General features: G+C 38.6%; 1 protein-coding gene across 1 annotated transcript in view; it reads right to left on the bottom strand.

Moving 5' to 3' along the window:
• Nucleotides 1-645: 645 nt before the first annotated feature.
• The window catches only part of LOC103771108 (roundabout homolog 2-like), a gene marked incomplete at both ends in the record, with an annotated part of 25840 nt that continues 13880 nt past the window's right edge, over nt 646-12605 (bottom strand). Inside the window, one exon of the mRNA XM_008938396.1 lies at nt 646-773. Coding sequence (XP_008936644.1) covers nt 646-773 — 128 coding nt within the window. The remainder of the gene's footprint in view (nt 774-12605) is intronic.

Below are 12605 nucleotides of genomic sequence, written 5' to 3'. Positions count from 1 at the left end.
TGTCACAAAAGACTTTTGCAACTCATTATTCCACTGGTCTTAAAACCTCCTTACTACATCAAACAGCAGCACATGAACACTGGGTGGATACTAGAGACCAAGCATATTTTAGGAGAGAACATGTTAGTCTTTACCTTGTAATACTTGTAATATTTGAATAGGATTTTCTTTTTCCTTTGGCTAGGGTTTATCTTTCAGATAAAGAGTAATGGTAGAGAGTTTATTTATGGCAGAGCTAATCACATAACAATACTACCTGCATTACATTTGGCATTAATAATCAGTTACTTACTATACTTCTTATACTTCTTAGAGAAAGGAACACAAATAACAGGCTAAATTGATGGCTCCCATATTAAAGTCTATGCCCACGGTTATGTAGTGTTTGCTTATGCATCTGTTCTTCATTAAAAAAAACATTGGAACAGCTCTTTAACTGCCGGGAGATCCTATCCTGTTGAAGTCCAAATTTTGCCCGAGATATCAATGGGACCGGGATTTCACCTCTACTGTAGATCAGTGCAGCACCTGCAATTGCAATGGGTACGTGAAACCCAGATAACGCCAGGTAAGGACGTGGTCCCTTTGATCAGAGAGCAACTTATCCACACAGGACACAGGCCCCCTCTCCACGGGAACACCTACCTCGCACCGTGAGGGTAGCAGAGGCCTCCACTTTTCCAACTCGATTCTCAGCAATGCACGTGTAGGTCCCTTCGTCTGTGCTCGCGGCCTTCTTAATGCGCAAAGTGTAGTCGTCTTTGATGTCATACCTGCGGTACAGAAAAAGAATGACAACTCTTTCTGTAAACAACAGAAATGAACAAAAACTCTCACCTGGAATATACCAGTCTGAATCTATCTTGGAGCCAACTTTGCAAGATAAATTATTATCTAGCATTAGATAATTCCACCAAGCATTAATCTTCATGACATTTTTATTACGCTCTGAATTAGTTAGAAACTTTACATAAAATTAGTATTGGTATGCTCACTCGGTATTAGGGCTTTATTAATAATACCATTCACTTTGTCCTTGATCTAGAGCAATAAGATAAAATTAAGCTATCAGACATCACTTATCAATACATGACAGCTCAGTTTTATCATGTCTTTAACTATGTGAGCTACACATTTTACCTTTTGTCGATTCGGAAGCGACCCTTTTATATATAGTTTTTCTCTATAGCAGCAACGCTTTAGGGAAATTGTGAGCAGGTTGGTAGAATCTGACACTACACAATTGTAAACAATAAAAAAAACCCAACGTATATTTAAGCTCTGGAAGGTGACATTTATTGAAGAGGCACATGAAATGAGATTCATCAGTTTCACAGAAATATTACAAGGCTATTCATTAAGGGGCTTCTTCTTAAAAGAAATTAGAAACAATTTGGTTATGCTTTGTCCATTTCTTTGTTTCTACTATTGTCATAATTCTAGAACTATGAGGATGTACTTGAAATAATACAAAGTACTTCAGCATGCAGTGAACATTCATTCTCAAGGCATTTAGAGTGCTTGCAACAGTACTTTCAGTTAAATTGTTATTTGCCTGCAGAAGTCATGCTTAATAAACTATTTTAGGCTTTGATTCAAAGCCCATTACAGTCAACGGGAGACTTTATCTTGTGTGAAATTTCTTTGGCTGCCAAATCAGGAAAATCCTGGATTTCAGTATGGGTATTTTACTCTCGAAATACCCTCTTGTAAAATTATTTTCAACAATATTTCTTATAGACATAATAAGCCCATGATACCTTAAGTTACCTTGAATCTACAGTTAGCTTCAGATTGTCATGTATCAAATAGTGAAATAGGAAGATGAAACTATAAGATCGAGACTTCAGGAGATGTCAATACTCCTTCTCACTCTATACACACTCATAACTTCACAAGAACTAATTTACTTTCTCTTTGTTATAAAGACTGTGTAGACTTGTTCAGCAAACATACTGAAATAATATAGAAAAGCACCTTTAAGTATTTTGATGAATAAGAATGCAATGCAATTAGTTACAGGAATGTTGTGAGACTCTATGAGTATTTTTAAGTGCTTTGGGAATCTGGAACATTAATTTCTACGTACATAATATACATTGCTATTGGTTCCTTTAGTATAGATTTGTCGAGAGAGCACTGAGGGATAACGGACTTCAAAGCACCTTCACTCAAAGAATCCTACATGATGAAACATTTTAAGTTCTGCTATGTCTAATTCAAACTCACATCAATAAAAGCATTATGAGCAATTCCAAGAATGTAGAGGAGTTAAGACATCTTTTCATACTCCCTACAATACGATTTCATTCTATATTCTGTAAGTCCATTCTATTCATTGGCAAAAAAAATTTAAAAAGACCAAATTGAGGCTAACCATTCTGTCAGAGATAAACACAAACACATAAAATACGAAGTCTTTAGTTAGGAGTTACCCTTAACTATATGAATATGCAGTACCTCAGTTTTAAATAAGGAATAAAAGATATGCCAAGGGGAAGAATAAGTAGATGCCACGGCAAACTTTTAGGGACAATTTTTTTGCAAGTGTAGTACCAGGGGTGCGGAGGAATTATGACGCTCGAGAACATAATGTACCGTTTCTGGAGCAGTATAGATCTAGTGCAACTATATTCAACAGCCACATGCTGTTCTCGGCTGCTCACAAATTATGTCATTTTGCATGCTGCGTTGGGCTAGTCAATAGAAGTCACTGTTTTTGTAAGAGAGAAACAGCAAATTGTTTCCCTTAAAAATCTCACGGATATGACAACAGTACCCCACAATGAAGGAGCAGTTACTTGTCTTTGGCGACCACAGACTTGCAGGCAAGAAAAATGCTTATTTTGTTGACATGAGGCCAGCCCTAGGGGACTAAAAATATGAAGTCGTATTCAGCTCCTGTAAGATGAGAAAACTAAGTCCAGTTGTAACACAAATATGAGCTGGATACAGGAATCATACCTGTAAAGCTGGGCAACGATTACTTTGGGTTTGTTTTGGGTTTTTTGGTTGTTTTTTTTTTTTTATGTTTGTTTGGGGTTTTTTTAGGACAAATGACCCCTCTGTGGTTCACTAACTGCTGCCGAGATAAAAACAGACAGGCAGCAGGACTGCATCTGACTGAGTGGTTGCTTGAACTGGGATGTAGGCAGCCTGGGACAGGGCCCTTCGGTCTGCTGTGGGTTGCAGCTGACTCACTCTTCATCTCACCAATGTGCTGGTGCTGGCATGCCAGCCAGCTGCCTTGGAGGCTTCAGCAGTCTTTATGCTTGCACCTGCCAATCATGCAAATTATGCAAAGACTGCTGGGGGAACGAGCCAGCTGCGTGGCATGCCAGGACGCAGAGCGAGGGTACAGCCATCATCTCCCACTTGGGCTGTGAAACGGAGGGTGGTGTAAACATGTCGCTAGCATGGCCCAGTTATCAACTACTTCAAGGGGAGGTCCAGCCTTCCCAGTCCACTTCTCTAAGAAGGCCATACTGGGTTTTTGGACCACACTGACAGAATGCTCCATCTAGCAATTAAATTCATACATAGATGGACCCATGGGACATTATAACCATCTGCTGTCCTGGAGTATTGATACGCTGTCCCTCAGTCATCTGTTCCACCCACACTGTCCCCAGAAGTCACCATGGTTCAGTGAAGAACTTTGACAGATGAAGCAGGCAGGAAGGAGAAAGGCAGAAAATTGGCTTTTAGCCTGATCCACAGCAGCACAAGGAGCTTGTATGAGAAAGTGATCACGAAGTAACAGGCACCTGAATGCGCTTTCAGTTTCTCAAACATCCATCTACACAGTCTTGGACTGCGTCTTGTCTCCTCTTCCCCCTAGAGTGTGAGATTTCCACAGCAATATGTCTACACCAGAGTTTTTGGAGAAGTTCACTCTCAACTGGATTAGTGCTACTGAACCTTGGGAATCAGAATCATGGCTTCTCTGACTGCTAATATCAGTCACGGAGGGAGATTACCAGGCTCCAGGATTGATGATGGAACGGGGGAAAACCAGAGGCCCTGGTTAAGTTGGCCCTTCATGCTGCCAGTGCACTAAGGTGGCAATGCCTTCTAAACACCTGCAGTGTCAAGAAACACTGTCTGACATATTGCCCAAATACTGCTGACTCCTGGTCGGATAATGCCAACATTCAGCTAAAAATACAGGGTGTCAGACATAAGTTTCACATGTTTATGGCCATCTAATTGATTTTAAGTACTTCTCTTTGTTAAACATTTGGAGGTGCTTAATTTTTCATTCAGCTTAGACCTCAGCCATCAGACTGAGCTGGGAAAGGTTGTTTCAACAGCCTGTGCCTAGATATAAACCAGGCACTTTTGGGCACCACGTTACATAATTTCGGTTTTACAAGTAATATATAGAGCAGATCTGACTTTAATTAACCAAAAAGGAAGCAGAGGGCGGGGGCCTGGAAAGGAAGAAAGAAATAGAGAAACAACAAGCAGATGAGAAAGCACTGCTGGTGAGGAAATTCTAATAGAAATTAGGTGATTCTGAGTGAAATCTGGCAGTCTCTGGCACATATGAATGCATTCATTGTTGCTAGTTTTGATTAATGACAGTTGTACAATAGTGTGCTGACAGTCACTGCCATACAGACACGATTTTTTTTTTTTTTTTTGTATGAAAAACTGCTGAAAATGCAACCCAATCAGATTTGGCCCCTGAACAACATGTGCTATCATCACTGTACCGTGAATTGAGATTGATTGGTAACCAGCTGTGACAAAGTGGGAAAAAGAGCCTTGTCTTTTTCAAGAACAGAAAAGAAGAAAAATAAAAAACTGAATTGTGTCAAAACCATTACCATCTGCTCAGCCAAATAACAAATAAAACAAAACACATTAACTGGTTTTAAGTCTCACAAATTAATGTACTGAGACTGGATTCATGCATTGGCTTAAGCATCTAAGAATAATCTTCAATTAAACTGTTTTTGTCAGAGTAACAATTTTTTCCCACATTCAATAGTCTATCTGTCCACACTGAGCCACCAATCTCCCATGGTTATCCAAAAAAAAAAAAAAAAAAAAGACCAAAAAACTGAGACCTTACTGAACTTAGAGAGATTTAGCAATATGCATTTTTTTTGCAGCTAATATACTGAGAGCTTCACAGAACCCACAGTTTTCCAGATTTCTAAAAAGTGCATTCAGCTATGTTTAAAAATATATGCACCTGTTTGTCTTTCACAGGCAGAGGCAGCAAAACTGTGTCTGCAACTGGAGCCATTACATTCCTACACATCCAAATAGGACTAACTGGTAATACAAGGATGCACTTGCTCAGGCAGTGTTTTTTCAAGTTGTGAGAATGAATTACTGAATTCAAGAAAATCAACTCAAAAAGTCCTATTTCTTGCTGAAAGGAGTTTGAAAGAGAAGTCAAATCTTAACTGTTGCATACCAATGCTGCCAGCTTCCAAAAATTTACAACAGTTTATATCAGGTACCTATTTTCTTCTAAACTGTTACTGTAAATGAATATTTTTTAAAAAAATTTTGCATCTTTTTATGTAGGCTTTGTAGGCTTTTTTTTTTTTTTTTTCAGAGATGGCACAAAAATTACTTTGCTCTATTTTCATCTATTTTCATTTGCCTGTTTGCCAGGCTGTTTTGCAAAATACGCACAAAGCTTCAAGATTACTCACAACATCAGTGATTAGAGAGCCCAAACAGAGAGATGCTACTGGCCAAAATCAGAGTAAACAGGAGATCATTAAGGAGGCTTAAGCTTCTGCCTCCACTTCTCTTTTGTGGTGCTGGCACTCCAGCTCCCAGCACAGTGCTGCAGCTTTCCCTGGCTCCTAGATGCTCCGTGCCAGGTGGAGGGAGCCAGAGAGAAGCTGCAGTGAGACAGGAGGCGGGAGCTCCTTACCTGCTTCAGCCTTGTGAGAGCCCCCACTCCCACCCGGGACGCAGCCACCCCCACCACCAGCTCCCTCATAAAAATGTTAGGGGTTATTCACTTCCATCCCATGCGTTCATCAGTAGAAGAAGAAAGAAGCCCAAACCTATGTGAGTGACAGCCTTCTGAGGGAAATATAAAGGAGTCTCTGGGTTTCTTTCCCCAGCAAAACCTGAGTCAATGACAGAGAGAGTATGAACGTATATAGTTGTGTGCACTGGTCTCAAATTACTCTGTCGTACCCTGAAATCAAGGCTGTTTGCTGCTCGCTGGCTTTAAGGCACTGCTTACAGCTATGACAGATTGAGCAACGAGGCCACTATCCCCACGGTGCTGACAGGATGACTGCCACTCGCATCCACATGTCCAGATTCCCATTTATTCTTTGGCTACGCCATTCATGCCAGAGAAAGGTAAAAGGCAATGTGACATTACCTTGAATTTCTTCGTGTGAGGTATATATGCAAGCAGTCATATAAAATGGTTCACTGGGCTTATTCCAACAAACCAGAAAAAGAGCTAAGTGATACAGCCTAATTCAGTACTTTTATTTTCTTAAATTATATTGACAGCAGGTTCTGCTTCAGTCTAAAATCTTTTATGGGTTGTGTTCAATAGTTTATTTGTAATTTCTTATAGTGGACATTCTCAGCTGCCCACTATAAGAAATATGTAAAACACAAATCCACAGTGCACTGTGCCTTAGACCAAGGCGTTCAATAAAATGGCCTAAATCTCATAAAAGATGTAAACAACATTTACAGTCATTGGGCCAACCTTGTGAAACCATACCTATGCCCAAGGAAATGGTGTTTGCCAACTTCTCTGGAGGCATTACACCACGCAGCACTACCCTTAGGTGCGAGCATACATATGTGACTGCACATTGCTAGTGGCTCACAAAATCAGTAGCCATACATTGAGGAGGGAACTAAGAAAAATGAGTCTGCTTTTTTATTCTCTTTGAAATAATATGGAAACAAACAGAAGTTAAGAACAAATATATGCCTGGGAATCAGTGACGCAGTAAACTCTATCTAAACTAATGCAGGCACCATCTTTTACTCCTACATCTCTGTTTGCACAGGGAAGTACTCATAGGGAATTACTACGTGATAATTACCAAAAATGGGCTTCTGATTTGATTTTAGTTCCAGACAGAACTCCACATTTCAAAAACTGGAACGCTGGCGGAAGTATGAGCTAAGACACCATGTAATGACTTGGCATGGAGACCTATCCTTCTATCACCAGAAGCAGTCCTTTCCCTCACAGATGAGGCACTTTAGTCAGACACATGGGGACATTTGTATTACTAGTGCCTATGTCATAAATTCATACATAAGAAAAACACCCTTGATTCTCAGGATTATCTGCTCAGCACATGCCACTGAAATTAATTTTAAGGAAAAGCAAAATACAGGTCTTGTCCATTTCTGTTTTTAGAAAATTGAAATGATACTGCAAGGATTGGAATACAATAAGAACATCTGAGATCCGACTGGCACCCTGCACTCACGAAGTATGGTTTGACATATCTTTTTAACATAAGCACACAGATTATGACTGTTTTGAAATAAAATTTGTGTTGGCCTGTGTCTTATCTGCCTTATCTTAAGCATGATGAATGATTAACATAAACTTGTCAGAGAACAAACTGATAGATTTTCTTATCTGTATTTTGAATCAGTACTCAACCTTGAAGTGATAATTAAAGATGAAGTCATGTTAATGTTTTAATGAAGGTGTCTTCAACATTACAGTTGAGTCACAAGACATATTATTAAAAAGTACATTGTGCTAACGTTATGTAATTCTCAGCACAGGACTTACCACTAGGAACTGGAAAGTAGTTCTTATGGTTAAAACTTTCAGCTTGCAGTGTTTTCACTGACAGTTTTTGTTTCTTTTTAACTGAAATAACTTTTGTATCCCATGCAGGGGTGGAATGTGTTAAAGAAGCAGAAAACCCTGCAGGCCAGCCATTCCAGTAGCATCAATGATGCTGTGGTCAGAACTTTTGAATCTCACTTCCACTTGAACACAACTACCAGCTTCCCTCACCTGTTCTCCTGAGGCTTTTACAGAAAAAAATGCAGAGTTTGCTATCTTTACTTTTTCATTCTACCATCTTTATACTCAACAAACTGATAATAGAGAGCTTAAACTGTTTGATATACTTTTCAAGAAAGCAGACCAGCTCGATTTTCTGAAACTTATAAATAGAATGTATAAACTATGCGATTACTAAGCTTTTACTTAGTGTACTCTACTCTTTTGATATTAAAGAAAGATTCAGGCACTTGAATGAGTATTTTGAGTGTAATTCTACATTGTTTTCTCCAGTCTGCTTCCATTTATTTACCGCAGTCTCCTGTGGGTGGAAAATTCAGAGAAATCCATGTTTGAGGCTACTCCTACTGGCATTAAATTTTGTTTTAGGACTCTGCTAGTGATGTCATGAATTATCTGAAATGTAACAATTCTAGGATACAAGAAAACATTCTCTCATGACAGTCCTATTTCAAGTCTGCCAACGATCACTTCATAGATCACCAATGGTTCACACAGCATGAAGAGAAAACACATAGGTAGGATTGCTAGTTGACACAATTCCTTTATGGTTGCTGTCTGTGGAGCTGTAAAGCTTTTTTACTAACCTTGACCCTTATGTAAGCAACTGGAGACTGTTTTCATGCATCTGCAAACAGACTGCCTGAAACAATAGCTTTTCTTCAGAGCACTGACACTTAACATGAAGCCAATTTAAATGTCAGTGTTGTTAACTATTTCTCTGCTGACCAGTCTAGCAGAGCCACACATCTAACACTTCTGCTCACAGCATTTGGTATTTCATACAAGTTGAATGGCAGATAACTACCGGGTTAGACTACAGACCTCTGGGCTAACAGTGGGACAACGCATTTACAGGACTTTATTCAATGACACGCCTTGAGTGACTTCAAATGTCAAAAAAACCTCTAATTTACACTTTAACTTGCTCGTGTGTTCCTCCAAAAACTGTATGGAATAATTTTCCAATTACGGATCAGGAATAGATCCCTGATAGGCATAAATATCAATCAGAGAAGAGGAATACTCAACCAAAACAACAACAGGAGGAGTTAGCCCACCAGCACAGGAGTACATCATCTTGATGCTCTAAACAAAGCCAAACTAATCCCTGCTTCCCTTTTAGCCCTCATCACGTCTATCTCTAAATGAGATCTCTAGCTTTACAGGTGAAGTTTCCTCAAATGAATCCACATACCAGCTAAAAAGATGCTTACATTGTACTCCACTGAAATCTGTCTGTGCTGTTAGGCTACATGGACTCCCTGCAAGTTGCATGCACTGCAGCGTGCCCTGTGCCAGTCATGTGCTGCATTAATTCCAAGATAACAACATCCTCTGCAGAACGCCTTTACTCCCTCCAGATGTAGGTAAGAATACAAATAGCATATTAAACCTCTTTCTTTCACTGTCTCCTTTTGACAAGCTATTAAGAACATCCAATCTTCTCCCCTATGCTCCTCATAAAGGGACTTAATCTCTCCTTGATGCTTTAGCTTGGGAAACAAAAGATGGGCATGCAAATCGCACTGGATCTAACCAGAGTTGATGAATAGTACATATGATACAGCTAATATGAAAAGCATCCTTTTTCCCTGACCCTTTATTTAAAACCATTAATTGTTACTAATTGCAAAAGAAATTTGCTGATGTAACCAAAGATTATATCCATTACACTACTAAAACACACTCTTTACTCTAATTAATTTTCAATACACATTAGACTGCATTTTGTTACGATCTGCACATAGATTAACTCCACCAAAGCACACAGCACTGTAGTGTTATTAACTCATATTTCATTGAAAGGTCATTCTCCCCTTGGTTGTATATAGAGGAGGCTGTAGTTAGATACTTCACTATCCCATCCACAGAATATAAATCGAGTTATGCACAATCATGTTTATTCTTAAAAATTACTGCCTCTCTGGCTTACAGGACTTTATCTTCTGATCATGGAGACAAATGCAGAACATCTCTGGCTATCAGGCTCTTTCTGAATCTCTTAAAAAATCTAACGTTTCTGAGTTTATTTGGATAAGCTTTGCTGTCAGTTGCATTAAAATCCATTTCAAAGATTTTCATCCGGAAGACAGTAAGAAATTTTTAAAACTTCATCGTTTACGCTTAGTTTTGAGCTTACGAGAAGCCATGGATAAGAGTACAGAAACTATAGTACACAGTGAAAATGCACACCTATCAGATGTGTGACAGGCAGGATTTCTGCCCAGGCTATGCATATATAAAATTACTTTTCAGGCACGAAGAGGCCAGTTTTAAAAACATAGCAAAAGTAATATCTACACAGACTTCTGTTATTGGAGCTAACAACTATCTTAGAATAAGTTAAGTCTATACATTAAAAATATATTTTCCCAAATAGTTTTTAATGAATATTCCCTAATCCTTAGTAAACAAGAAAGCTTACTGCGCTGCTCATGATTTTCACTGCTGTGTGTCGCTGCTCTGTTTCATTTAATAACTTGCAATTTCCTATCACTTAGCAGTATACTTTCTGTAAACTATACACAATTTTAGTTCTGAAGCATCATTCTTGGTTTTTCTGTCTACACTCCCATTGGGTGGGTGGTGTGTAAAACAAATACCTCTTCCTGCTGGTGCAGTTGCCACTTTTCATCTCTTGTACAATACTCATCTAATCAGACAGTGCCTGTAAATGCAACTTACAAGAGCAGGTTGTAATTTCATTAAAGATGTATTTACTGAGCTAAACCAGCTGTTCTGGGCTGGAATGCAAAAAAAAGGCCCATGTGATTGCTACTCAGCCATTTTTAAGGCAACTGAAAAATACATTTGCTGAGCTAACCTCGCTCTCCCAAAGAGCCGGCAATGCTAGCTTCTTCTGTGTAAAAAGGTTTAAACAGTTATTATAGTGTGTCATAAATTTTAACTTGTAATTGAAAATCTCTTCAATTCCTAAAAAAAAATTAAAAAATCTGTACTACTTGCTATGTAATTACAGACTGTGCAGCTGCTCTCTTAGGCTTCAGTAGAAAATTTGAAGGCATGAAACACTGTACAAACCTTATTCAAATTTTATTGAATTTCTAGTCATAGATACGCCATTCTCATACTGCAGGCTTTCAAATAATATCACCTTCTTTCTGCTACCAGGACTGAAAAGCAGATGAATCTAAAGTTGATCCAGGCCATATTGAGTTCCTCACCACACAGGTGATTATCAGCTCCTTAACAGGATAGTATCATTTCTATTTCTGCCAAGCAGGCTTCAAAGGGAATGCTACCTGAATATGTGGCTGGGAAAAGATTTTAGTGTATGAAGACAACTTCTATTTAATTTTCAATAGGTCCTGGTCATTATGCATGGCCACAACTCTCTGAGTCACTTTAGTACAATTTTTGTGCCATTTCCTTGAGTCATTTACAGCGACAAGAAATTTCGTTCATTAAATGGTGGACCTAATATTTCAGCCAAAGGCATAGGACTGGTGACCCCACAATATCCTGTTCACCTTCAGCAGTTTGACATGAGTCATACTTCATTAACTATTCCCTTGCCTTTGTGTACTGTGGGAGCTGTGGTGTGATGCTGAACTTTTAGAGCAATTAAAATAAAATATACACTGTGAGCCTCTACCCTTAATTCACAATGCATTTCAGTCTTGGGTCACTGATTTGAAATGGACAGCGTCTGGAAAAAAGCTTTACACACCCCAGGCTCCACACTGCACTTTGTTTCTCCCTGTTGGTGCAGTATCAACATTTTTAATAGTAAGTTATTTATTTGTTTGGATTGATTTAGACTCTAAAAAGAATTTTCAAGTCTGAAGAATTTAATTAATTCATTATCACAACAGCTTACAGGAACTATGAAAGGTGTTAGCACACTTCAATCACAACCATGTTTCAGCCTGGTCCTTGTAATTGCTTTCTTAATTCCTGGCCAGCCAAATACAGAAGAGCTCCATGGGGTACACCACAGTCTTTGAAATCTTAAGTCCGGTATACAGGATGTTGGACAAATAACTTCCTCTGACTGCTAGTGAGACCCATTACTCCTAAGCATTTTGAAAACTTCCACTCTAAGAACCACTCCAAGGTTTTAAACTCAGAATATAGACTATCATAGTTGGTTTAGATCATCAACTCAAAATAGCTAAAATTAGAATGAAGCCTTGCACCCTCAGAATAAATGTATGTTCAACTGTTCTCAGTTTTAAAGCATGACTATTCATAAATTTCTGGGTCATTACATAGAAAATTCAACAAAATGCAAAATTATTTTTTAAAAGCAGTATTATTTAAAAAAAAAAACAACTCCATAGAAGTTTGGTTTTTTTTCCCTCACTTAATCCAATTGCAACTGGAGATGCTTACAGTTCACCAGGGACCTTTATAATTAAAGCTCTAACAGCCTGAAATTATTTTCCAATTATTACTCAACACACCAATCGGTGCAGCAATACTGTTTATATTTGTCACCAGAAATTACTGTGATTACTCTTCTCTTTGCTTTCACATGTGTCACTAAAAAAAGCTAAAAGGAAGTAAGATGGAAAAACAGACAAGGATCTCTGACAGACTATGGATCCAGACTCACTGATTCTGGCATTCAGCA

This window comes from Merops nubicus, unplaced genomic scaffold (assembly GCF_000691845.1).
Source record: "Merops nubicus isolate BGI_N331 unplaced genomic scaffold, ASM69184v1 scaffold20384, whole genome shotgun sequence".
NCBI lineage: Eukaryota > Metazoa > Chordata > Aves > Coraciiformes > Meropidae > Merops > Merops nubicus.
The sequence above is the reverse complement of the archived record's forward strand: the minus strand, read 5'-3'. Positions and strand labels throughout refer to the sequence as shown.